Source organism: Brachypodium distachyon, chromosome 2 (genome assembly GCF_000005505.3).
Source record: "Brachypodium distachyon strain Bd21 chromosome 2, Brachypodium_distachyon_v3.0, whole genome shotgun sequence".
Classification (NCBI taxonomy): Eukaryota; Viridiplantae; Streptophyta; class Magnoliopsida; order Poales; family Poaceae; genus Brachypodium; species Brachypodium distachyon.
The window spans coordinates 11,630,321-11,654,656 of record NC_016132.3 but is presented as its reverse complement, the minus strand read 5'-3'; the positions used below and the strand labels follow the sequence as shown (position 1 = coordinate 11,654,656).

Sequence of the window (24,336 nt, the reverse complement as noted above, 5' to 3'; positions counted from 1 at the left end):
GTATCTGATGACTCGACATAGAAAAAAAAATCATACCATATAAGAAAAAATATAGTAATATACAAATAAGTTTAATTGTGATCATTTTTTATCCATTTGCACAAATTTAACTTTATTTTCCAACATATTACCTGCATTAAATTTGAAATTATACTTTCTATAACCAAACAATTATATTAAGAAATCCGTGCTAGTTTTAATAACAAGGATTAACATTCACAGTGGTGCTCACCATATCTTTACAAGTTTTGGACGCACAAATCCTTCAGCACAAAGAACGAAACAAAAATAACAAAATTGAAACATTTTAGGTCTCTACCAATGCAAGTCTCTTAGCATGTAATCTTAGGCATTTTGCTGACGTGGCATGCTAATTAGAGAGTTGTGGTCCCTTGCTACATATATCACTCTTGCACATGACATAGACAAAAACATTAATTGTTTCAACTATTTTAAGATACAACAACTAAGAGACTATGCATTGTGAAGGTTGTCTCTTATCAAATATCACCACCTAAGATAACGTGCTAAGAGACCATGCATTGGGAGTGGCCTTGGCAAAAGGAAAATCACAGAAGCTCATGTATACCAAACAAATGGGGGCACTTTTAGGTTCCAGCCTAGTACATTTTGCCAGCTCTGCGGATCAATTGCAACACACATTGCTACTAATATTAAACATGCAAAAATGTACTGCATACAACGGTTTAGTATAGAGTCAAAGACTAAATGTACTTATCTAGCCGTCTACAAAATCACAACTTTAATTATATCAATTTACTAACGATGCAAAATGAGGTATTCCGATGCTAGTGAAGTTTGGTTTTCTAGCACAAAAAAAGTTGGCATTCAAAGTTCCGATACATAGACTGGCAACATTTATCTACCTTTATAAATAGTTTCTGTTCTCCGTCTTGGTATCTGCAACATGGGTCTTTTAGTAAAAAACAAAAAGAAAGAGCAGAACGTGATCATAACAGCAATACTAATTTGAAAAGAAAACAAACAGTAAACTGTGATCATAACGGTAACACTAGAAATCAACTTCGATCCTTTTTTCTTTCCTCCTCTTCCGGTGGCCAACATGGCCGGTGGAGGTCTATCATGACGGAATCGAGCAGGAAGAGGCAACAGCTTCGGCAGCCGAGCACAGGGCCCACAATGGTGACGGCAAAAGAGACGAGCCAAGGAGACGAGGAGAGAGAGGAACGCTAGGAGCAGAGATAGATAGTGCATTTTCTACCGAAGCCATTAATTGTTGTCCTCCAAGCAAAGCCTTCGTGATGAACGGCGCTGCTTCGGTCTGTGAGAGATCGCCAAACCACGAAACCCTGCCACCAGTTTTCGATCCTTCGCCGTAACATCAGTACTGCCCGTAGACTATGTCCTGCAATGCACATGCACACTTCTCAACACATGCACAACCAGGTCAAAACGCATCATCCCTAGCAGTATTGTTTTGACGGGATATACTAGTACAACTGTAAATAAATTTCAGGGCTAAGTCAAGTCACTCACCTCTGCTTGTGGTGGTCGTACCAGTCGTTCCATCCCCTGGGGGCTCACCGCGCTTGACATGTAGCTCAGGCCGAACACGACACAGGAATAGGGACAGCATGGCCGTCCCAGGATGGACGTCACTACCCCGAAGCCGGTCCGCTTGCACCGAACGAAGCTAAACCCCGGCCGAACTGTGTTCAGATTAGGAAAAAAAATGGATTTCAATTTCTATGGAGTTCATCTTTGCAGATTTGATTTTTCTTGCCCCCCCCCCCCCTTATCAGTGACGGAGCTTGATGAAAAGTTTTTTTGGGGGGAGGGGGTGGAAATTAGAATTTTCAAGTTTTAAGGGGGGGGGGGCAAATTCAGAATTTTCACATTCTGGAGGAGCAAATGCTCTAATTTTCTGCAAATAAAACTAATTATAAAGGAATTACTAAATGATGATACAAATAAATAAAAAAGGTTGCATCGGGGGAGGGGGGCACCGCTCCCCTGGGCTTAACTTTCTTTATATATTGGTCTCACTCTCTTTAAAAGAAGCAAGATGAGACTATACACGCTCTCTCGTCCCACTTTAGGAATGAGCTTTTGAGATTTTGCAGGAATTAATTCAAAGTTGGGCCAAAGGCCTATCTTAAATTCTAACACTTTTGTTGTCACATACTATATTCGAGAAATACATTTCTCCATCGCTTGGTTGTTTCTTTTCCTTTTTCCGCGGTGTTGAAATATTTTTGGAGAATGTTGGATTTGCTAACTAGGCTAGCTGGTAAGCGACGATGTTTTCTACCGAAGCCATTGTTGTCCTCCAACCCATGCCTTGGTGATGAACGACGCTGCTTTGGTCTGCAAGAGGTCGCGAGACCACAAAACCCTGCCACCAGTTTTCGATCCTTCGTCGTAACATCGGTACTATCCGTAGAACACAGTCCTGCAATGCACATGCACACAGCACACCACAATACACGCACAAACATGCCAAAACACGTCAGCCCCAACAATATTGTTTTGACGGGATATGCCAGTACGACTATAAATAAATTCAAGAGCCTAAATCAAGTCACTCATCTCTGCTTGTGGTGGTCACCACCGTCGTCCCATCCTTGTGGGCTCCTCGACATGTAGCTCAGGCCAAACACGACATAAGAATAGGGACCATGGCCGTCCCAGGATGGACGTCCCAACCCCGACGCCGGTCAGCTTGCACCAAAAAAGGCTGAACCCCGGCTAACTAATTTTTGTGTAATTATAACTAATTATAAAAGGAATTACTAAATGATTATATAAAGAATAAAAAAGGTTGGGGGAGGGGGGCACCGCTCCCCTCGGCTTAACTTAGCTTCGCTGTTATCCGTCGTGCCGAATTTCTGGCGTCGTCCCTGACCATCGCGATCTTCTCCTTGCAACCAGCTCCCAGATCATATCTGGAGTAATGTAGTTATCATTTTAAGCTAACTTGCCTGTAAATTCCCGGTGTGATGGCAGAGTTGTTCACCGGGGCGGCATTGACCGCGTCCTAGATACTCATGTGGTCGCCTTTGACGGACCGTTCAACCGTGAGGAGAATACTCGAGACCGACATGCGGCTGCCGTCGCAGAGGATGAGATGACTCTCACAAAAATGTCAATGCATTCCTTAATTTCTCCTACAAGATAGCTGAAATAATGTAGTTGTAGAGCCAAAGCATATATTCCTGTGGATCTCACCTACGGCTTGTGGCCTACGAAATTTTCATGGAAATCAGAATTTACAAACCTTGCCTTATTCTTATTGAATAATTAGACATTTCGTTCAGCATTTAATTAAGAAAATCATGACATAAATAAAGCAAGACAACGAGCCACGAAGCTCAAGAAAAAGGAGATTCCGTAAAAAAAATTAGAGTAAATATCACAAAACCCCTAGTTTCTGACGAACTTTATCCTTTATCACAGAAGTACACCTTTTCGTTTCCTTTTCACTTAACCCGTATTTTGGACTAATCCGTATCGCAAAACCCGTAATTTTGCTGTCAAAGCTGCTAATAGGGAAACTGCCATGGGGGCCCCACCTGTCGGCCTCTGAAACGAAATCTTACTTACCATAGTAACACCTGCCCTGCCCTAAGCCCCCTCCCGCGGGTCTTCTTCCCCAAGACCGGCGGAGCGCTGCCTGCGCCAATGCTTGCAACCTCCCGCGCTAAGACGACGCCAGCAAAAACAACGTGCCGTCTCCAAGATCCCTTTGGCGCACTCGCCCTCATCCTCGGCTACATCGAGCGCCCCCCGCACCGAGCTCCTCCTCCGGTGGCCGCGCCTCACCGTTGACTCGCCTCAACCGGCTTCCTCTTCCCCGACCGACCCCACCTACGAGTTCGTGGTGAGCTTCTCCTTCTTTCCCCCTATTTCCCCCCTCGGATCCACCCTCGTAGAGCTCTGCCGTATTAGACGCCGCTGGCGAGTTTCTTCCATGAGCGTTCTGCTCCCCTACGCCGTCCATGGTGGGAGCATTCTAGCCCAAACCAGGCCCACAGCCCAGCCGCACCTGTAGCCCCACTGCCCCGCTCCGCCGCCCTGCTGCCCAGCCGTGCCGCCCGCTCGTCATCCCGGACGGAGGCGAGGCCGCCACCGCCCGTCAGTTTTTCTGTTAGCGTAGTTGACAACGAGATTTAGGGTTTTGCGATACAGTTTGGTCCAAGAATACGGATTAAGTGATAAAAAAACCAAAAGATGTAGTTTTGCGATACAGTTCGTCAGAGATTAGAGGTTTTGTGATATTTACTCAAAAAATTAAGAAGAAAGAAAACTTGACTTAATAATTTACTCAAAGTGAATCGAAAGCGAATTCAAGTTGCTGCATCCAGACACAGACGAGCAAAGGTACGTTGCAATGTGCGTGTTGTGTTTAAAATTATTTCCGGCCGCCCGATTTCAATGAACGGTGGATGATGACAGGACACACACGACACGTCATGCCTTTACCGAGCAAGGCTCCGTGAAGCTGACCGCCAAGCAGTCCACCCTCCTCTAATGGGCTTCAAGGTGTCAGAAGCCCCTCAGATCTGGCGCTAAAGGGCCTCCACCCCAAGAACTGGGCGCATGCAGATGCAGGACCAAACACGAAACTAGCTCAAACAACCGACTGGAATTGGGCTTCATGACTGGAATTCGTTCAGAAAAAAAAATGTCCCGTCGTTCCTTGGACGGTTGGACCTAACACAACCCATGAGGAAACATATTTTTCTCAAATCTCAATATCGGCGCGCCCTAGGGCGAGATGGAGACGACGAGTTCTTCCGGAGGCGACGAGACTCAGGGGTCAGGATTGGTGGAGGTACAAGTGGCTACGGCGGCGCTGCGGCGGTCAGAAGTGTTCCACATCGTGAAGGAGCTCCTGGGCTTCGTCCTGTACATGCACCACCAGATCCCCTCGTAATCCCCAATCTCTCTCTTCTCTTGGGTTTATGTCGGGTTTAGTTTGATCTTTGTCAAACACTAGCTTCTAGAGTACTGATGGATTTAGTGGGATTCAGTTGAAATCTCATTTCTATTTCATTTTAGGTCATATGTCTTCGAATTTGGTCCACTTTGGAATGGTTTGGACCAAATCCTTATAGCTAGGTTTCAGCAACCTTCGTGCTTGTTGATGTAATTAGCCTACGATTTGAGTGAATTTCGCAAATCCATCAGAAGTCCGCCAGTTTGAACTTTTCGTTCGTGGGAAATTAGAAATCAGGGCTCGGATCGAATAGTTTGTGGATTGAACCATTATCCATGGATTTGAACCATCTCTGGAATGGACATCAATCTGGCGGCGTCCAGTATTTTCGCTTTTGAACTGAGTAACCCCAATTTACAGTGTGATGATTTAAGTGGGTTTAGTTTGGTCATTTAGTTGATTCCTTTTCGATCAATTCCCTTTCCATGTGGTCTTAGCTTGTGCATTCACTATTAGCCTAATGCTACTTGTCATTAACGACTGATGTTTGGTGTGTCTTATTATCGTCTTGAGTTGTTCTGTTTTATATTGTTTACCTTGGTTAGTTCACAGCATGTTCGTGGACACTGAAATTTAGTGGCTTGTCAGTAGAGAACAAAAATCCTGATCCAAGTGGATACCATACTGGGGATGAATTGTGCACGTGCAAGGCCATGTTTAGTATTCCTGCCAGATTTTGCCTGTATGCCCTCTAAGGGGGCTAGTCAATCCTTGCTACTTGAGCACTTGATGAAGTGTATGTTTTATACCATTGAGTTGGATCTACACTCAACTGATAATAGACGTATAGATGAGTTGTCAAGTGGTGGGTATTGAGGCTGTGTATTGGGTGGACAGCCTGCCATTAGGATGACAGGGAAGGCCTTGGAGTCTTGCAGTGCTATGCTATCCTGAGACAGAGTTGCTGTACTTACAGGGCAGGATTCGAGAGGGAATAGGGAGATGTGGCTTAATTCTTAGCTTGATTCATAATCAAACAGGTTCTGTCATTATATAGCCAGTTTACATGCCAAGGATGGAAAGCCTCAAACTTGGAAATACCTTCTATCTTTACAGATAAATGGGATTCTTATGTGTAATTTGATATGGCTGCATTTCCTAGGGCAAGAGCCCGCCTCTTGCCAGACCTCTTGCAGTGGACATAGGTACGCCCCACATGAAATGTGGACCTTGTCAAATTTCTGGTTATGCATTTGTCCGGTCATGGTTTCAATCTGTATTTGCTCTGTGTGAACACGATGTCCTCCCCGGTGTTGTTTCAAGGGCGACTGGGAGCTGTTGACAAGTGACTTTGTCAGTAGCCAATATTATTCAATTGTGCATCCCCCAGATCCTATTTGGTTGGGACTACTATCTCCAAAACAGTGTAGCTATGTTATACATTTTTTAAATGCATGATTCACTGACAATGAAAGTGAAACCATGAAAAAAAATCTGATGATAATGTGCTGTTTATACTTTTGTGCTGGACCCATGAAAAAGAATGAAGCATACATGAGCAGAATACATTCTAGCTTATACATCACCTAGCAGAATAAAAAAATAGAACAATTGTTTACTGTCTCCTATAATGTTCACATGGATTTGAAGTTCATTCAAATTTCTACATTTTTCAGGGTTTTGCAGAATCTTGAAAATGAATTTACAGATCTAAAGGAGGAAATGGTATTTCTGTGTTCAGTAAGTATGTTTATGATGTCATCTATTTTCACCTTTTATTAACTAATGGCTATTTCTAGACAGAAATGGCAATACCACCAGCAGAACTGAAACCTTCTGATCAGAGGAAGTACAACACACGAAAAAGGGAGGTTAGGTGCAGAATCAAGAAGCGGCAGAAGTTAATGAATGGCATCTCTACCTTACTTTCCGCTCTTCAGCAAGCACTTGATGAAGTTTCTAGAATAGAAGGAATTGCCCTGATTCTTGGTGGGAGCCTTGTACGGCCTTTGTTTGTCTATGACATTACAGTTTCTCATGGTAGATTTGATTCTGGAGGTACCAAAGAGCATGCGACAACCAAGTTAGCTCAGTCTGTTTCTCGAAAGGTGATCTACTCTCTCTTTTAATAGTGCATGAAGAATGATTTTCCCTACAGGCTAACAATATTTAGTTTTCTTAGAGTAACATCAAATTAAGATCTAAATAATAATATAATTATTTTCTTGCCATCAACATTTGTCAGTCAAATGAATAATTGCTCTTTCAAAATAAATTATTATTGTGATGCTGTTTGGCATATGATAAGCAGTGTGTGCCGTAAACTCCGCTTTATTCTCTTCACTTATCATCCATATGGTGCAAGCATTGTGCTTTTTATAACACAGAATGTATATTCTAGGCCATCCGAGCTCTTATATCAGGTGGTGCAGGGAGTTTATCATACACAGGTATTGTTTGTTCTGTTCTAGTATTGAAGACTTGGCTGGGGATGCATTCATCTTTTGGCTTATTGATTTTCCTCCCATTGTTTTGGAAGGGCCTACCAAGCTGTTTCTTCTGGTCAGATGTCCCTGTACATTGAACTTGCCCCTGGATTTCCTGCCAAAACGTGATTTTCGTTACAGTAAGAAGGTGTTGTTCTTTTATGGCAGCTAACTTGCACTGTTCTTTATTGTTTATCAACTTTCTTTTGCGAACTATCCAGTTTTTTCGGAGATAAACACATGAAATTATACTTTTATCAACAGGTTGTACCCAAGCATATGTCCATAAAATGCAATTCATCATGCTATCAGACGAATAATGAGCATGTTGCATCAATCTTGGATGCTTCATGTTGCAATTCAGAATCTTCTCCTTCAGATGTTATCTGGTAACACATAGTTCATTGAGTCTTTGGTCCTGTTTGGATTGAATGTATTTTTTGCGAGGCATTAGTATGGTGAATCCTACATTGCATTTATTTATTTTCCTTATTTACTGCATCATAAAGTGTTTCTCAGGTTATGTTTCTAAATTGCATGTAGTATGTCCTAACTTTTTTTTTGTCTCTGGGCATTGCACCTTGCAGAGGTATCTTGTTTGAGGTCAAACTTCTTACATTTTATGTTTTCACCTAGTTAGGCCTGGTTTGGATTGAATGTATTTTTTGTGGGGGATTGGTATTGAGTTTACAAACGGGGCCTTATTGATTTATCATGTAATTAAATTGTTCTCAAGATGTTGTTCGTGTGATAGTGCTTTGACTGCAACGAATCTATTCTTTCTTAAAGTCGAACCTGTTAAATTAATCTGTATTATCTCTTGTAGGTTCCAGTGCAAGCACACGATAAGAGGCTTACCATGCAAGGCGTCATTAGAAGGATGATCTGGCTTGGGAGTGTCTGGGCTGACCCTTACAAGGTCATTTCTGTTGTACCGACATTTGTAAGAATGGACAATGCCGTAGCGAGGTGAACCCCAGTTCTGGCTCGGTAAATACTCGCGAGAAAGGATCAGTATCCTCAGTCGCAACATGTGTTCCCCATTTTCGTGTTCAATGTACTCTCTGTTTGCATGGGAATTATTGTGCCCAGCTCCCTAGTTACTAGCATTGCAGAATATAAATTGGGCAATGTATCAGGTGAAACGCTATATTGGTGCATATCAGGGAGCTTTCACCTCAACAGAATATCTAGTGCTACCATCCCTACTACCGTTCCTAAAAAGTTTTCAATGAGTTCGTTAGGTATGTGTTATACAGTCCCACAAAATTTCAAACTCTAATTAAATATGTACTATCACAGTGGCTGTGTGTTGCCACGGACTCTTAAACATAATACACAAGGAAATTCACGGTTATAGAAAAGACAACAACATAATCTTTACAGCAAGTGTAAGTCCCTTAAAAATGAATCCTTGTAAATCGACTTGGGCTCCTATAACCCTAGTTTTGAAAACTGGATCGGTGATCGAACCGGTGAGGGTCTCGGTTCAGTTTTTTTTCGTCGAACCGCTTTAGATATAAAATCATATTTTTTTAACTAAATACTGCAAAAAATTATAAAGATATGACAATATGAATAATAGTGCACACAATAATTTACTTGTCTCAAAATTCTCACACATAAGTTCCTTTCTAATTTTTGAGCTTGGTTGTGAATGTGCACAACTGATCGATCTGAACTAATAAAGAAGGGAAAAGAAACTATCTTGAAAATAGAAAAGGAAAAAAGATCAATCCGATCTACCTTTCTGTGGGGCCTTGGGCTGATTGTTGATTGCTTGGGCCTTGGGCCCATACAGCCAGGGAATGCCTCTCCTTTTGTCCTTAGATTGCTTCATCATGAAAGGCTGGGACGAGCTTGGCTGGCTTCAGGCATTGTGTTTAGTATCACCTCGGTTGTCTACACGAAAAGAAAAGCACTACAAGCCTATAAATAGAGCCGGTTGCTGCCCTTAACGAGAGTTAGATCTTCGCTCGTGCCAAACGCGTCGTGTGGCTGAGTGGAGCGACACGTTACACAAAAACGACAAATCCAGGTATGAATAGTGTCTGAAATTTTGTCTTCACATCTGAATCATCCCTTTCACCTACTAAAACACATTTTATGGAAATCCCCTACAGTACGTACAATTATTTGCCTCGTGGGTTGAGAAGGCTTCGTGCCTTTGCTCCAGCCTCCGCCCTCCAGCGAGAATGCGAGACGATGGCGACGTTGCCCGTGCGTTCACGTCGGCTTCCAATTCAATCGATGATAATCCTTGTAGCTGCCATTTCTGATCCAAGTTGGCATCAGCAGTATTGCATGAAAGATTCAAAGATGACACGTTGTTCCATGAAAGACTGACAAACTCACTCTCCAATTCTCCGATATCCCGGCTGGATATAAGAGCAATGTCGAGTGTTGTTGAGTGTTAACTGACTAAAGATCTTTCTGTCCAAAGGTTATATGCCATGTTTCGGAGTAATGATTAATTGGGACAGTTGGGGGCATTCGTATTTCATAGTCAGAGGTGAAATTCTTGGATTTATGAAAGACGAACAACTGCGAAAGCATTTGCCAAGAATGTTTTCATTAATCAAGAACGAAAGTTGGGGGCTCGAAGACGATCAGATACCGTCCTAGTTTCAAATAGAGTCAAGAGTTTATTCAGGAAAATACCCGGACAGCGAAATTTGATCCATTATTCACATATACTCAGGATAAGAGGAAATTACATAGGTGATCACTGAACTTGTCAAGCCGTTAGAATTTAGTCCTCGAAGTAGGAAATCTCGAACTGCCGTCTGCCAATTTGCTAACCTGATCCCGACGTTTCAATTTTATAGGAAAATAACCAGGAAATCAGATCTCATTTTGTTTTCCTCTTAGAAATAGTCCTATGCATCTCTCTCTCTCTCTGATGCTGGAAATTCTTTTTGAAGATTTTACAGCCCGTTTGGCTCCAGAATCCTGAAATTCATTCTGGTTTACATGAACCAACTTGTTTGGCTGACACGGAATTGGATACAAAAATCCAATCCGAAATTTGGATGAAATCACATCTATACCTGATCCCAATTCCACTGTAAAAGGCTCCATTTCTTTGAATTTGTCTCTCATTCTATAAATCCATGTGACAGAGAAATATTTTTTTTAACCTGACATTCAAATTTAACCAAATAAAATCTTATCAAAAACTGAATTTCATTTCATTTTTACCAAATGATGAAAGGAGGGTTGCCAAATGAGAGGGAATTGCGAATACCTGAGATCTCAGCATCGTGTTTTTCTTGTTTATGCATTTTCCAACCAGTGCAATCCAAATTCGCCCTGATTGTCCTCGATCTCAACAATGCAAATGACATTATGACCATTCGCTCGCCGACACTACATGCTGATCATGTGACTGACTCACCAAAGGTTACACTTAAATGAACACACATGTCGATCTCCTTGCTAGCTGTGGCTAGCAATGGTGCACGGTGACCAGTTAGTTGGATATGGGCAATTGGGCATGCATGAAACCTAACCGTGGGCCTTCGGTGTACCCTCCATGCATTTTTCAATCGAAAGTCATATCTAGTCTCATCCATGGCCATGGCCTACTGCTAGTTTTGGGGTCCACACAATATTATACGGGATATTTTGAGAGTGAATTTCACTTTATCCTCCGTAGTTGTCCAAAATTGATAGAAAATACCTAATTTATTTTTTTCCAACTTTGTACCCTGTCTAGCAATGCTTGTTATTTTTCACAATCTAATTAGATATGATCGTAGAGCTGTAGAGCTGAGATAGGGCCACTACGATACGTACAGGTGTGTTGCCAATGTACATAATTTAAGAGCATCCACAGTCCGCCAAAATGCAGAATTTGCCACATAGTACTAATTTGGCATTGATGTTAAGTTTTAGTTTTTTTTCGAAAAGGCCAAAGCCATATATTAAATCAACCAACCCTTACATAACCATCTTTAAAATAAAAGAAAATTACACGCAAGTTCTTGTAGGTAAACGTCGTTGTCTTCTTTCTGCACTCGCGATGGCGCGCCGTGAGCGAAACTACATGCTGACTCTAGACCACCAAACCATGTCGGAGCCAGGAAAAAGTTATTGATCTAGCAGCCGTGAAGTCATCGGTCGGAGTCAGAAGACGCCGGTGACAGTGATCTGAAAAACAAATAACTGTCCCCAAGAAGAAGATAATGGAGAACGTTGGATGACCATCCTAGATCCAGCCAGATAGATCAGAGAAGACCTAGCCTCACTAACTCCACGATGGGGTCGAAACTGGCCGAGCCTCGCCGATCGCAAAATGAACAAATAAACCGAGACATGCAGGCTACGTGCAAAACAAAAACACAAACCTAGGTCCACTACTCCAGAGGAGCGGCGACCAACCGCCCTCTACTCCTCAACGCCACCGGCCAGATCGTTGTCGACGAGGTGGAGGATGAGGAGTTGGAAAAACCTTATTCTTGACCCGCACAATGCCACCATCACCAAACATAGTGCCACTGCCGGTTGACCAAATCTTAACCTTTGAAGACCAACTATGGCACCAAGCGCAGAGGAGGCAAGGATGCCGTTGCTTGCCGACCGGCCGGAATACGAGATGATCTATGAGGACTGTGGGATGTGGCGGCTAGGGAAGGCACGGGTGTTAAGTATTAGTTTTAGTTTCCGTTTCGTTACAGTGTAAATGATGCCAAATTTACTTGACAGGTGGTCCAGAGCTACTGGCGTTGGCCAAACGGCCCCATCACCCGTCCAGACGTGCGCATAAACAACTATGACCTGTCATGAACAACATAAAAAAAAATTAGGCCAACGTGCACTACCAAAGTTTAGAGACTAACTTGACGTCAGCTTTAAAATAGAATTAAGACCATATATAATGTATTTTACTCTTTATATTAATATATTCGTCTTTAAAACGTGCCAACTTTTATGAAAATAGTGAGTACAGGAGAAAATATTGTACATGAGAAAGCTAGCCCATGCTTTAAAATTTCCTATCTCCCTCGCTGGGTGGTACAAGGTGAAATTGCAGTCACCACTTCAACTGATGAGCTGCATGCGACACCCCGGACGAGGAGCCAAACGAAGAATACGACATGAGCGCCCACATTCCACATACCGCGGCAAACTAATCGATGAAGGTAGGAGACGGAAGTTGAAATGTTCACGTCGTATCATGATCACCCTTTAAAACCGGTTGTGGTTGCGAACCCGATAAAGTCGTGTGCTGCACATTTAATCCCACGACTAGAGCGTTAAGCGCTCAACAATCATGCACGTACGTACCGGTTTATCTGCAAAAGTGAGCTCTCCTAAATTATGTTTTGTTTCTTATTTGCAAAATGATCGGGCATCAATCAGCGCCCTCGTCCGCTAGGGAAATCACTAACGAATTTGCCGCAGCATTTCACTCTATGTTCCCTTGCTTTCCGGAAGGGAGTTCAATTGGAGTGAATTCCTTTGCATTACGCTAGTGTATTTGCCATTTCAATGAAATTGAAAACTCCGGGCTAAAACCTCGTTCGTATTTTCGAGTAACAGGAGCGAACATAACAACTTGGAGCGAGAAAACAAGTACTTCCTCCGTTATATATTAAATGACTCAAATTTGTTTAAATATGGACGTATCCATACGAGGTAATTGCACCACTCGTCCAACGACTTGAGAGGTGAGAGCAGTTGCAAAAGAGCAAAACTAGTCCGAAAAGTTGAGATTCGGGAGCATTTTAGTCCAATTAGTCTAAATTGGACACATGACAGCTAGAGGGAGTCCCGTCGGGCCGTGGAAATTCTGCAAAAAAGCCCCCCATACAGGAACAATTTGTATACATGCCGACCAATGAGGCCATTCGAGACGAAGGAGAGTTTCCTCTACTGGATTTTCACCCGGGAATCGCCGGCATGGTTCACCCAGGAGTTGTCCACCTCGCAGGCACCGCCTCCTTCGGACCTGATGGCCACGTCTCAGGAGGTGAGTGGGATGCGCAATAACTGCATGGCGTTTTCAGTAAAAAACACAGGACACGTGTCAACGCCTGATTGGTTTGGACTTCTAAGCAATCCGAATCTCAACTTATAAGACTAGTTTTGCTCATTTTGCAACTTGTTAAACTAAACTGCTCCCATCTCTCAAGTTGTCAGGCCAGTGGTGCAATTAACTTTATCCATACTAAAATACGTCTAGATACATGTAATATTTTGGCACTTAGTATGGTAATATACAAATAAGTTTAATTCTGAGCATTTTTTATCCATTCTCACAAACTTAAATTTATGTTCCAACATATTACCCGCATTAAATTTGAAATTATACTTTCTGTAACCAATCAATTAAATTAAGAAATTCGTGCTAGTTTTAATAACATGGATTAACTTTCGCCGTGGAGCTCATCATCTTTACAAGTTTTGGATCACACAAGTCCTTCAGCACAAAGATCGAAACAAAAAGAAAAAGATTGAAACATCTTGGCAAATAAGAAAAATCATGGAAGCTCGTGTATACCAAACAATTGGTGGCACTTTTGGGTTCCAGCCTAGTACATTTGCCAGCTCTGCGGATCAATTGCAAGACACGTTACTACTAATATTAAACATGCAAAAATGTACTGCATACAACAGTTTAGTATAGAGTTAAAAACTACATGTACTCATTTAGTCGTCTACAAAATTTCAACTTTAATCATACCAATTTACTAACAATGCAAAACGAGGGTTTAAGATATTTGTTCTGATGCCAGTGAAGTTCGGTTTTCGAAAAGGTGGCATACATAGACTTGCAACATTTATCCAGCTTTATAAATAGTTCATGTTCTTCGTCTTGGTATCTACAACATGGATCTTTCAGTAAAAACCAAAAACAAAGACCAGAATGTGATCATAACAATAATACTAATTTGAAAGAAAAAAAAAGCAAATTGTGATCGCGACAGTAACACTAGAACTCAGCCTCAATCGTCTCTTCATTCCTCCTCTTCCGGGGGCCAACATGGCACCGCGGAGGCCGATCGCGACAGAATCAAGCGGACGGAGGCGACAGCTACGGCGGCCGAGCACAGGGAGAGACGAGCCAAGGAGACGGAGGAGAGAGGAACGCTGGCGGCAGAGATAGATTGATGCGTTCTCTACCGAAGCCATTATTGTCCTCCAACCCAAACCTTGATGAACGACGCTATTTCGGTCTGCCAGAGGTCGCGAGACCACGAAACCCTGCCACCAGTTTTCGATCCTTCACCGTAACATCGGTTCTTCCCATAGAACACCGTCCTGCAATGCACGTGCACATGAACACAGGACAACACACGCAGAGCTAGGTCAAAACACGTCAGCCCTAACAATATTGTTTTATGGGATATGCTAATACAACTGTAAATAAATTCAAGGGCCTAAGTCAAGTCACTCACCTCTGCTTGTGGTGGTCGCCCCAGTCGTCCCATCCCTAGGGGCTCACCGTGCTTGACATGTAGCTCAGGCCGAACATAACATAGGAATAGGGACCCATAGCCGTCCCAGATGGACGTCCCGACCCCGACGCCGGTCAGCTTGCATCGAACGAAGCTGAACCCTGCGACTAATTTTGTGCAACTATAACTAATTATAAAGGAATTACTAAATGATTATACAAAGAGATAAAAAAGGTTGGGGGAGGGGGGCACCGCTCCCCTGCGCTAAATTAGCTCCATTGTTGCCCGTCATGCCGAATTTCTGGCATCGTCCCTGACCACCCCGATCTTCTCCTTGCAACCAGCTCCCAAATCAGAAGATATCTGGAGTACTATAGTATCATTTTAAGGTAACTTGCCTGTAAATGCCGGGTTTGATCTGTATGACGGTGCCTACAAAATTGTTTGCCGGGGCAGCATTGACGGCGTCCTGGATACTAATGTGGTCGCCTTTTCCGGACTGCTCAACTGTGAGGAGAATACTCTATAGCCCGACATGCCGATGTTGCCGTAGAGGATGAGATGACTCTCACAAAAATGTCCATACCTTCTTAGTTTCTCCTACAAGATAGCTGAAATAATGTAGTTGTAGAGCCAAAGCATATATTCCTGTGGACCTCACCTTCGGCTTGTGGCCTACGAAATCTTCATGGAAGTCATAATTCACAAACCTTTCCTTATTCTTGTTGAATAATTAGACATTTTCATTAAATATTTATTTCAAAAAATCATGGCATAAACTAAGTACATATTATATTATGCAAACTGGACAAGCTACACTGAAACATGAAGCAAGAAAACGAGCCACGAAGCTCAAGAAAAAGTAGGTTCCATAAAAAAATTAAGGACAAAAAAACTTGGCTTAATAAGTTACTCAAGGGGAATCGGAAGCCAATTCAAGTTGCTGCATCCAAAAACAGAGAAGCAAAGATATGTTGCAATATTTACACAGCTGCTGCATGTGCGTGTTGTGTTTAAAATTCGGCCGTCCAATTTCAATGGATGGTGGATGACAGGGCGCAGGACACGCCGTGCCTTTCCCATGGCAGCAAGGCACTGGATCCGGCTCCATGAAGCCGACAGGCAAGAGTCCACCCTTCTCTAATGGACTTCAAGGTGATAGAAGCCCCTCGGATCTGGCGCTTTAAAACCATTAACCTCTATTATGCCAAATCAGGATCACTAAATATATCATCAAATATATTAATTTCATAGTTGTTGGCGTTGTTCCGCGCAGGTTGTCATGCTATGTTCTTCAATGTCCTTTGGAGGCGTGGGTTCGCCGTTGTAGCAGATGGAGGCGATGGATTTGGCTTGGCTGGCTATGCCGTCAGAACTGCGGCAGGGCTAGGCACTGTCGTCGCAAGTGGTGGTACTGTGGTTGCTGCCACTCTGCCGGCTATTGATGTTAATCCAGGTAAATTCTTCTCATGAAGGATTTCTTGGGACCGACGGTTCCTACCGCACCAGAAAGGAGGAGACGGCGGAGCGGCGGTCTGCTCTGGTGATTGGCCGCTCATTGCCAACGCCAACATACTTGGGCCTAGATGCCAATGGAGGTGATTGTGTGGATGCAAATGTCTGGCATGGATGTTTTGGCGCTGGAGTCATAGGCTATGGTGCTAGTGGCCAAGGAGATTGCGGCACTGTTTTTTTGCGCAGCCCGACTTGTGGTCGCGATCGGTTCTTTATGCTTGGGGCCGGATCGGCGGTGTCGGAAGAAGCAGAGGAGGCTATGGCGGTTGTGGTACCAACTTTGTTAGAGGAGCTAGTTGTGCCACTCAGGCCATTGCCCAGCAGCAATATTGAAGGACGTGTCAAGGTCCTCAATCTTAGAGACAAAGCCACTATTGGCAAGATGCTCTGGGCAATACGGCGGCAACCAGTGTGGTGGCATCATCTGTTGTTGCTACCAATTCTGAGGTGACAAATGAGCTATGGGCTATGAGGACTTTGCTTTTTTCTACCTTGTTGTCATTTTGAATTGTAATAACTGAGATTTGATCGCCTTTTGCGATTTAATAATATTATGGTTGTGTTTATCGATTGATGCAGAGGCCAGGGGGAATGCCCTCCTTTTCAAAAAATATATTAATTTCATAGTGTATTCATTTCAAACAGCAGATGCTACCTTTGCTACAATCAAAGAGATTCAGCATGTCTATACCCGATGTTTGCCGCTGCATCGAGAAGTCGCCAGCCGCTCATATGCATCGGACACCACCGCCGATTTGATCTTGTCGCCTCCTGGGCGAATCAAGCCGGGCTGGATCCAATCCACCAGAGCAGGCCTAGCCACCGACAGCACGTTGTCATGCCAGCTACGGCCCTCAGCATGTGCACCGGGACCACGGCCCAGCACTTATCACGGGAAAACACCTCATTGTCGCCGTTCTCATGGGCTTTCTTGACGGATCTTTTTGGCGGCGGTGAGAAAGATGGCTGAAGGCACTGGCGTATCCATAGGGTGGTCCACTAGGGACCATCCAGGAATTTCTCTATACCTTGGGTATGCCGTAGCAAAACGGATAAAAGTGCATTTATACAAAAAAAAGTAAGTCACTGTTGGACCAACCTGGCCCATTGGGCTGAATACGCCACTGAAAGAGGGAGGGCCGACGGCATGAATCGACGCGGGGGTCTTTCCTCTCGTTATTGGCATTCTGACATGTTTCAATCAAGAGAAATTATATGCCTTATATTTTGGCACAGTCACGGAGTATCCTCCAGATGGTGAGCTGAGAGATACACACACCAATAGCTCTTTAGCTTGTATATATTCGTAATGAAAAATGAGATGGTTGACGAAAGTGGACCAAAGTGCTAGCTAGCTACGCAAAGTTGTTCCCAAATAAGCCAGCTAGCTCACACGTCATAACACATATCCGACTGATATAAATAGCCATGCATAGAGTTAGCTCTATATATCTAGCCAGAAATTTAGTTGCTAGCTAGCTGCTTGATCGATCCATTGTATGTTGAGCGGTAACATGATGAAGGGTAATAAGCAGCTGGGATGCCTGGTTGCCGTGGCAGTATTGGTCTTGTCCGCCGGAAGCCTGGACACTGCGGCAGCGCAGGCGGCCGGGCTGAAGAAGGGGTTCTACAAGAAGAGCTGCCCTCAGGCGGAGGACATCGCGCAGAAGGTGGTGTGGAACCGCGTCGCCGGCAACCGCGAGCTCGCCGCCAAGTTCCTCCGCATGTTCTTCCATGACTGCTTCGTCAGGGTACGTATACAATGCTAATCTCAAGTCAAAATATATCGCCGATTCATAATAAGTGTGTCTCAGACTGTTGCTTTTGTTACGCGCGGCTTAATGTGGCAGGGGTGTGACGCGTCGGTGCTTCTGGACTCGCCGACGAGGACGGCGGAGAAGGACTCGGCGCCGAACCTGTCGCTGGCGGGGTTCGAGGTGATCGACGAGGTGAAGGCGGCGCTGGAGCGGGCGTGCCCGGGCGTCGTCTCCTGCGCCGACATCGTCGCGCTCGCCGCACGGGACTCCGTGTCTTTCCAGTACGGCAAGAAGCTGTGGGAGGTGGAGACCGGACGCCGCGACGGCTCGATCTCGAGCGACCAGCAGGCGCTGGACGAGATCCCGGCGCCGTCCTCCACCTTCGACGTCCTCGCCTCCAACTTCTCCAGCAAGGGCCTCGGCGTCCAGGACCTCGTCGTCCTCTCAGGTACGTATACTCCGTCAACCCACACTTCATTGTACTGTCTAGCTAGCTAATTTTGCAGTTGATGCATGCTTGCCGCTTGCGCTAATTTAATTTGCTCCTTTAGTGTGTGTGGCGCTAGCTTAGCGTTTGTCGGTACGCTGTGAGTGTGGACCACGGTCGTTGTGGTTACTGCTGAATCGTAGAGAAACAACGAAAGGAACAACGCCGCGTGGGCGCCGTGGGACGAGCCACGCGCAGCGCACGTCGGTCCCTGCGTTTGATAGGTTGCAGCAGGAATTTTACGCTGTAGCGCTGTCCATTGCTACCATACGGTGTGTTAAATGTGGCATGGCAGACCACAGAGACATAATGGGCGAGCGCCCAGCAGTTACCAACCTGCAAACCAAGAACTCAAACTAACTATGTCAAAATTACAAATGGGAAATGACAAATTTTTGTTACGGTGAAATTATGACAAACGTTTTTTCCACTCTATTTTGTTGATATAGAATGCCCATCCTAAGTCTTCTACATGCTAGGTCATAGAATCCTATACATCGTAAAAATAAATCATACGTCCTCCGTATGATTTAGGAACGGAGGGAGTACATAAAAGGATTCTACGTATGTATCGCAACGCTGAATACTCTGTTCTCAGATGCCGGGCGTTGCTTAATTTAGACCTTGCACCTATGCACCGGAGCACGTTATATGAAGAGCCTTGTACAAAACAGTGGTCAGTACGAGAGTCTTATGTGCATTTGCGTTGGCGAACGTTTTTAGACTTGAGTATCACTAGTACGCACTACGTAACTGAAACTGTGCTCGTACAAACCAGAACGCAGATATGTATGTACTCCTTTCATTACTAAATACTCGTCGTTACACTAAAACAACGAAAAGTATTTAGAAATAGAGGGAGTACTTGCAACACATGCACGTCACGTACAGTTGCATGAAACATGTCAACTTAAGTCTCATCTGAAAGTGGTGCGACTGTCGGTGACCGATTCGTTTACCCCCGCTAACTACCTCTTTGATACTCGTGTTCTAGTCTAGGTAACGTAGCTCTCCGATCAAACCCAACTGATTGGTTGCAACTGCATGCAGGACACGTTAGCTTGCCTCTTGTCATCATAAACTACGGATTCCTCCTTTATGATGATAGATATGTATTTCTGAACCGGCTGATTTGATTGCAACTGTAAGGCACGTTAGCTTGCCTCTTGCATTTAGGGCTATTCGTTGACAAGCAGAGGTTGTACAGCTGCTGAATAATGCGACCGTTGGAGCAAATGCGATATGACTGATAAGTACATAGAAGGTTAATGCAAAATTCTTTTACAGAAGATTAAAAAAAGAACATAAAGTGAAATCCCGCATGCATTTAAAACATACAGCGTTGAACAACCAAGTTGTTGGCAGGGCGGACCTAATTGAAGCAGCGTAAATTTTACTACTATTGATATCATATCCTCTTGTACTTTTAGCAAAATAATATTCTCTCCGTCCAACAAAACATGTCTCAAGTTTGTTAATATTTGAATGTATCTAAACATGATTTAGTGAATAGATGTATTTAAATTTAGTTAAAGTTAAGACATCTTTTGTCGAATCGAGGAGTACTGAATTTTCTATCATGTGAAAGACTAGGCTTTGAATATATATGTCTATCATGTGAAGTGCGGTGTCCTCTATCATAGGACAGTTGGGGCCGGCAATTCTATCTCGGTTAGAAATACAACTTTTCCACGACTTTCCATCTTCCGAACTTCTATCCGATGGCTCAGGAAGAGGAAGGTCACGTGTTGGGACACAAGGAGAAAGCAAAGTGAAGAAAACAGGACCAAACTCTGCTTAACTGGTTGAAATTAATGATCTGAAAACGACAGAGTTCCCTACTTGAAAAAGGACAAAAAAGGGCAACCGTTCCTACACTAGGAGGTTGCTGCGCTAGTTAGTACGGACTACGCAGAGAGCCCGTGTCGGCATGAACCATTACGACGGAGTGCCGGAGTGGTGGCCTATGAACATAGCAATGTATAGCACAGGTGTGTTTGTACAGCACATTTAATTTGCTTTCACCCACTCGGAGCCGTGAAAAGAAAAGAGTGAATTCCATTTTTGACCTCAAGTTTTGATTTTTTGACAGCTTTGACCCGTTTAGTGGAATTTTCGTTTTTTTATCCCATTTAGCCGAACTTGTGCCACCAATGATCTCATTTAAGACTTTTGTCCAAATCCCGTCCCGCTGACGATCCCCTGCGATCTCAGGATCGACTACTTTGATGGAGTACTCCAGCTCGAACTTGGTCTCACGACTCTCAACTCGCCAGCCCACTGAGTGCTCAAGCCGCAGGCGGTGGAGTACTGTGGTGTCACCGCTGCTCTACTCCTCCTGCTGTTCCTCGCCGGCGGCGTTCGCGGTGTTCGTGCTGGTGGTGTGGGCGGTGGTGCTCACGGCCAACTCATTCTTGCTTTTCGTGAGGCGTCAGCTCCTTTGCGCCGTACATCGCCAGGATGTCCCTCGTGTCCCCGCCGCTGACGGGGGTTCTATTCCTCTTCTATGGCTTGTTGTGTGCTGCTGCCGCTAGCTAGCTGCTGCCTGCGTGTTGTGCCGCTATGCTGCTGCTGCCTGCTTGTGGTGCCGCCACTGCTGCTTGGCGAAGGAGCAGAGGCGGGCAAGCCGAGCCGGCTGCAGAGGCTCCTCTGCTCTTCGGGCCAAGCTAGGCCGGCAGCCAGCTCATGGTGAGCTTTGCCTGAATCCACCCTGACCTGTTAGGACGGAAGAGATTTGGGCAAAACTCTTACATGGGGTCAACGGTGGCACAAGTTCCGCTAAATGTGGTAAAAAAAAGGAAAATTTCACTAACTGGGGTCAAAGCTGTAAAAAAAATGAAACTTGAGTGTCAAAAATGGAATCCACTCATAAGAAAAAGACAGAAAAAGACCGCTTAACTGAATTGAACCTTTTTTGGACATGTCATGTGCAAACACACTGCAGGCGGACATACCATCGGAATAGGAAACTGCAACCTCGTCAGCTCCAGGATCTTCAACTTCACCGGCAAAAACAACCCCAGCGACATCGATCCTTCCCTCAACCCACCCTACGCCAAGTTCCTCCAGGTACCTATATATCTCTCTTCAGTCAGCATTCCTTAATCTTGTCATAATAATGGATGGAATAATACTCAGCGGCGGGGTGCCTAATCGTATTAGTATACGGATATGGGATTGTGCGCGCGCAGGGGCAGTGCAGGCGTAACCAGGCGGACCCGAACGACAACACGACGGTGGTGCCCATGGACACCGGCAGCAGCACCTCCTTCGACAGCCACTACTTCGTCAACCTTAAAGCCGGGCAGGGGCTCTTCACCTCCGACGCCACGCTGGTCACCAACGCCCGCGCAGCCTCCCTCGTCGACAAGCTGCAGGACAATGGCGTCTTCCTCGACCACTTCAAGAACTCCATCAAGCGCATGGGCCAGATCGGGGTGCTCACCGGCGCCAATGGCCAGATCAGGAACAGATGCAACGTCGTCAACTCCTAAGCTCTATGCTAGATCCACAAATCGGTATCTCTCACGCACTGGAAGATGCATATTGTTTCCTATGGTGTGCGTCTTCGCATCTGTGACGTCCGTGCTATGTTGTCGCCGTGATCGAAGTTGGAGCACTACGTACGTGTAACGCTACTAATAATAATTTAAAGAAAATCACTGGATGGAACTATAGAATAGAAAAGGCAAAATCACAATGTGGCGTCTGTGGCGACCAATCGTCTGGTGGTTTAGTCGCTACCCTATACCATCGTGCTAGCCGCCAAATACCGCCATGACATATGTCCGAATCACCGAGACTCTCTGTCCATACACTGCTTCCACTTCCTCCGAGCGCTTCACTTCTGCACACAACTGTTGGATATTTGGGCCGGTCCAATGTTAATTTCTGAAAGTCTCGAAAGCGCATTACGGTAGTAAGGCACGAGGGTAGTCATACCATAGTGAAGAAAACGGTTTTGCTTACGCTCAGTCGACTGCGATTTTGGTTTTCTCAGTCGACGGAACTGCCGATCGATTCCCCTCCTTGTCTGTGTGCGTGAATAACTAGGTGTGGTTCTTTTTGGTATGTCTAAGATTAGGGCCTTGATTGCAACTTTGATTTTTTTTCAATTGCACCCATAAATATCCTGCCCATTTTACAGCTGCAATTAATAAGTTGCAACTGCTAATTTTTATTTTATGAACATTCTGTAACATTTATAGCTGCAATTTATTATTTTTAACAACTGCATTTAATTAGTTGCAGTTTGTAATTTTTTTTATTTTATGAATATTCTGTAATTTTTACGGCTGCAATTTAGCATTTTTTCACCACTGCAATTAATTAGTTGCAACTGCAATTAATATAATAGTACTGTTATTTTAAATCTTTTTAAATATTCTGCCCAATTTTACAGCTGCAATTTAGATTTAACCACTGCAATTTCCTTTTTGAATATTTTTAAATTTTTCAGACTTGCAATTTACTAAATCACGACTGCAATCTCTCCCTGCTTTTGTATATGCCACACCTGATATTTTTTGCACTAAATATCAACTGCAATATATGTCATACTTTATTGCAACTGCAATTTTTTGGCATAGAAATAATAGCTGCAAAAGATTACATTTTTTTTTTCAAATTGTAGCTGCAACTGTGTGCAAGCTTTGTTTCTCAGTTGACCCACACACATAAGAGCCCATAAGTCCATGAGTCCATAATCACACAACCAGAAGCCCATAATCAGGCTTCAGGCCAACCCACAACACATAAGAGCCCATGAGTCACGGAACGTATGAGGGAATCAGTACGTGGATCGAACGAGGAAACAAGGACATTCCCTCGCACACACTCACCGACTGAGAAACTTCGACTGAGCCCTAGTCACGCCCGAAAGAAAATTACAGAGGGAACTAAGAGGATACAAAAACTCCGCCGAAATTCGCCGTCGTAGTCATCGTCGGAGAAGGAGAAGACTTGCCGCACTTCCCGCAAGACCGAAAGAGACATCATAGGTAAGAAGCTTTGAGAGCCGCCTCCAAAGTAGCCCGCCGCAAGAGGAGGGATCTTGATGACGAATAAGACTTGATGACCGTTGGGGAAACCCCCATGTCGGCGGTCTTGCTTCAACCAACCCGCCCGCAAAGGACAAGGAGGAAGGACGAGGACACCGCCTCCAAAAGCGTCACCGCGATGCAAGAACGACAGAGAACAAAGCACACCACCCGGCCACCACGTGCTACATCATTGAACACCAGAGAAGGCACTCTACTCCATGAGCCGATGACGCCTTACAAACTTCATGGAGCCACAGAAAGTTGTAAAAGATCCCTCATTTTTTTTGAAACTTCCTCCGTAAACTTGGAAGTTTTCACTAAAATTTTGAAGTTTTCTCAATGTGAAAGTTCTCTCCATTTTTTTAAAAAAATACTCCCGCCGTTCCCAAATAATTGGCGCCAGCCATTTTGCAAAAAAAAATCCTGCTATTTCCCGAAATCAACCACAATCCACATTCTACCAGAACTTTTGCAAAAAAACCTGTAGTTTTCGAAATCAACACGCAGTCCACATTTAATTGAAGATGTGTACTACAGGTTGATTTCGTAAATTAATAGGGATTTTTTTTTGCAAAATGGCCGGCGCGAATTAATTGGAAACGGAGGTAGTACTCTTCAAAAAATTGTAAGTCCCCTTGGAATTTTACAAAGTTCCTCTTCGAAATTTGAAAAATTCTCTCTAAAAAATTTGGAAGCTCTTTCCGGGTGTTTGTAAGTTCCCTCTT

The 24,336-nt window shown here is 44.2% G+C and overlaps 3 protein-coding genes and 1 long non-coding RNA gene across 7 annotated transcripts; 2 read left to right on the top strand and 2 right to left on the bottom strand.

Annotated features, from left to right (window-relative positions):
- Positions 1-848: 848 nt before the first annotated feature.
- LOC112270529 (probable pectinesterase 53) lies at positions 849-9,298 on the bottom strand. Its single transcript, XM_024458161.1, has 3 exons — positions 9,154-9,298; positions 1,519-1,691; positions 849-1,387 (listed from the first exon to the last, which is right to left on the bottom strand). Exons 1-3 carry the CDS (start codon positions 9,248-9,250, stop codon positions 1,364-1,366), a joined length of 294 nt encoding a protein of 97 aa, XP_024313929.1. The 5' UTR covers positions 9,251-9,298; the 3' UTR covers positions 849-1,363.
- Positions 4,569-8,594, top strand: LOC100843962. Of its 4 annotated transcripts, none has more exons than XR_002962764.1 (8): positions 4,569-4,914; positions 6,038-6,126; positions 6,598-6,646; positions 6,721-7,029; positions 7,323-7,371; positions 7,461-7,547; positions 7,672-7,796; positions 8,234-8,594. XR_002962764.1 is itself a non-coding variant. In XM_024458160.1 (8 exons), exons 1-8 carry the CDS (start codon positions 4,708-4,710, stop codon positions 8,289-8,291), a joined length of 981 nt encoding a protein of 326 aa, XP_024313928.1. In that variant the 5' UTR covers positions 4,582-4,707; the 3' UTR covers positions 8,292-8,594. The 4 variants fall into 4 exon arrangements, 2 of the variants coding, with proteins under 2 accessions (XP_024313928.1, XP_003567711.1); XM_024458160.1 differs by having other exon boundaries at positions 4,582-4,914; positions 7,461-7,555; XR_001405965.2 differs by lacking the exon at positions 6,038-6,126 and having other exon boundaries at positions 4,619-4,914.
- Positions 9,299-10,071: 773 nt separating the features above from the next.
- On the bottom strand, positions 10,072-10,757 carry LOC112271112. Its single transcript, XR_002963993.1, has 2 exons — positions 10,655-10,757; positions 10,072-10,547 (listed from the first exon to the last, which is right to left on the bottom strand). It is a non-coding gene; the product is annotated as an uncharacterized LOC112271112 (long non-coding RNA).
- Positions 10,758-17,625: 6,868 nt separating this feature from the next.
- LOC100843651 (peroxidase 56) lies at positions 17,626-22,263 on the top strand. The gene is made up of 4 exons (XM_003567662.3): positions 17,626-18,076; positions 18,176-18,530; positions 21,514-21,638; positions 21,761-22,263. The coding sequence occupies exons 1-4, from the start codon at positions 17,825-17,827 to the stop codon at positions 22,061-22,063; spliced, it is 1,035 nt and encodes a 344-aa protein (XP_003567710.2). The 5' UTR covers positions 17,626-17,824; the 3' UTR covers positions 22,064-22,263.
- The last annotated feature ends 2,073 nt before the right edge of the window (positions 22,264-24,336 follow it).

Bases quoted from the DNA above. Each gene is read 5' to 3' on its own strand.
- LOC100843962 (XM_024458160.1), top strand. From the start codon at position 4,708: ATGAGGAAACATATTTTTCTCAAATCTCAATATCGGCGCGCCCTAGGG. The intron at 7,030-7,322 runs GTGATCTACTCT...TGTATATTCTAG, and splicing joins CTCAGTCTGTTTCTCGAAAG to GCCATCCGAGCTCTTATATC. The intron at 7,372-7,460 runs GTATTGTTTGTT...TTGTTTTGGAAG, and splicing joins AGGGAGTTTATCATACACAG to GGCCTACCAAGCTGTTTCTT.
- LOC100843651 (XM_003567662.3), top strand. From the start codon at position 17,825: ATGTTGAGCGGTAACATGATGAAGGGTAATAAGCAGCTGGGATGCCTG. The intron at 18,531-21,513 runs GTACGTATACTC...AACACACTGCAG, and splicing joins GGACCTCGTCGTCCTCTCAG to GCGGACATACCATCGGAATA. The intron at 21,639-21,760 runs GTACCTATATAT...GTGCGCGCGCAG, and splicing joins CCTACGCCAAGTTCCTCCAG to GGGCAGTGCAGGCGTAACCA.
- LOC112270529 (XM_024458161.1), bottom strand. From the start codon at position 9,250: ATGATGAAGCAATCTAAGGACAAAAGGAGAGGCATTCCCTGGCTGTAT. The intron at 1,692-9,153 runs GTAGATCGGATT...ATCTGAACACAG, and splicing joins GCCCAAGGCCCCACAGAAAG to TTCGGCCGGGGTTTAGCTTC. The intron at 1,388-1,518 runs GTGAGTGACTTG...TGTGCATTGCAG, and splicing joins TACGACCACCACAAGCAGAG to GACATAGTCTACGGGCAGTA.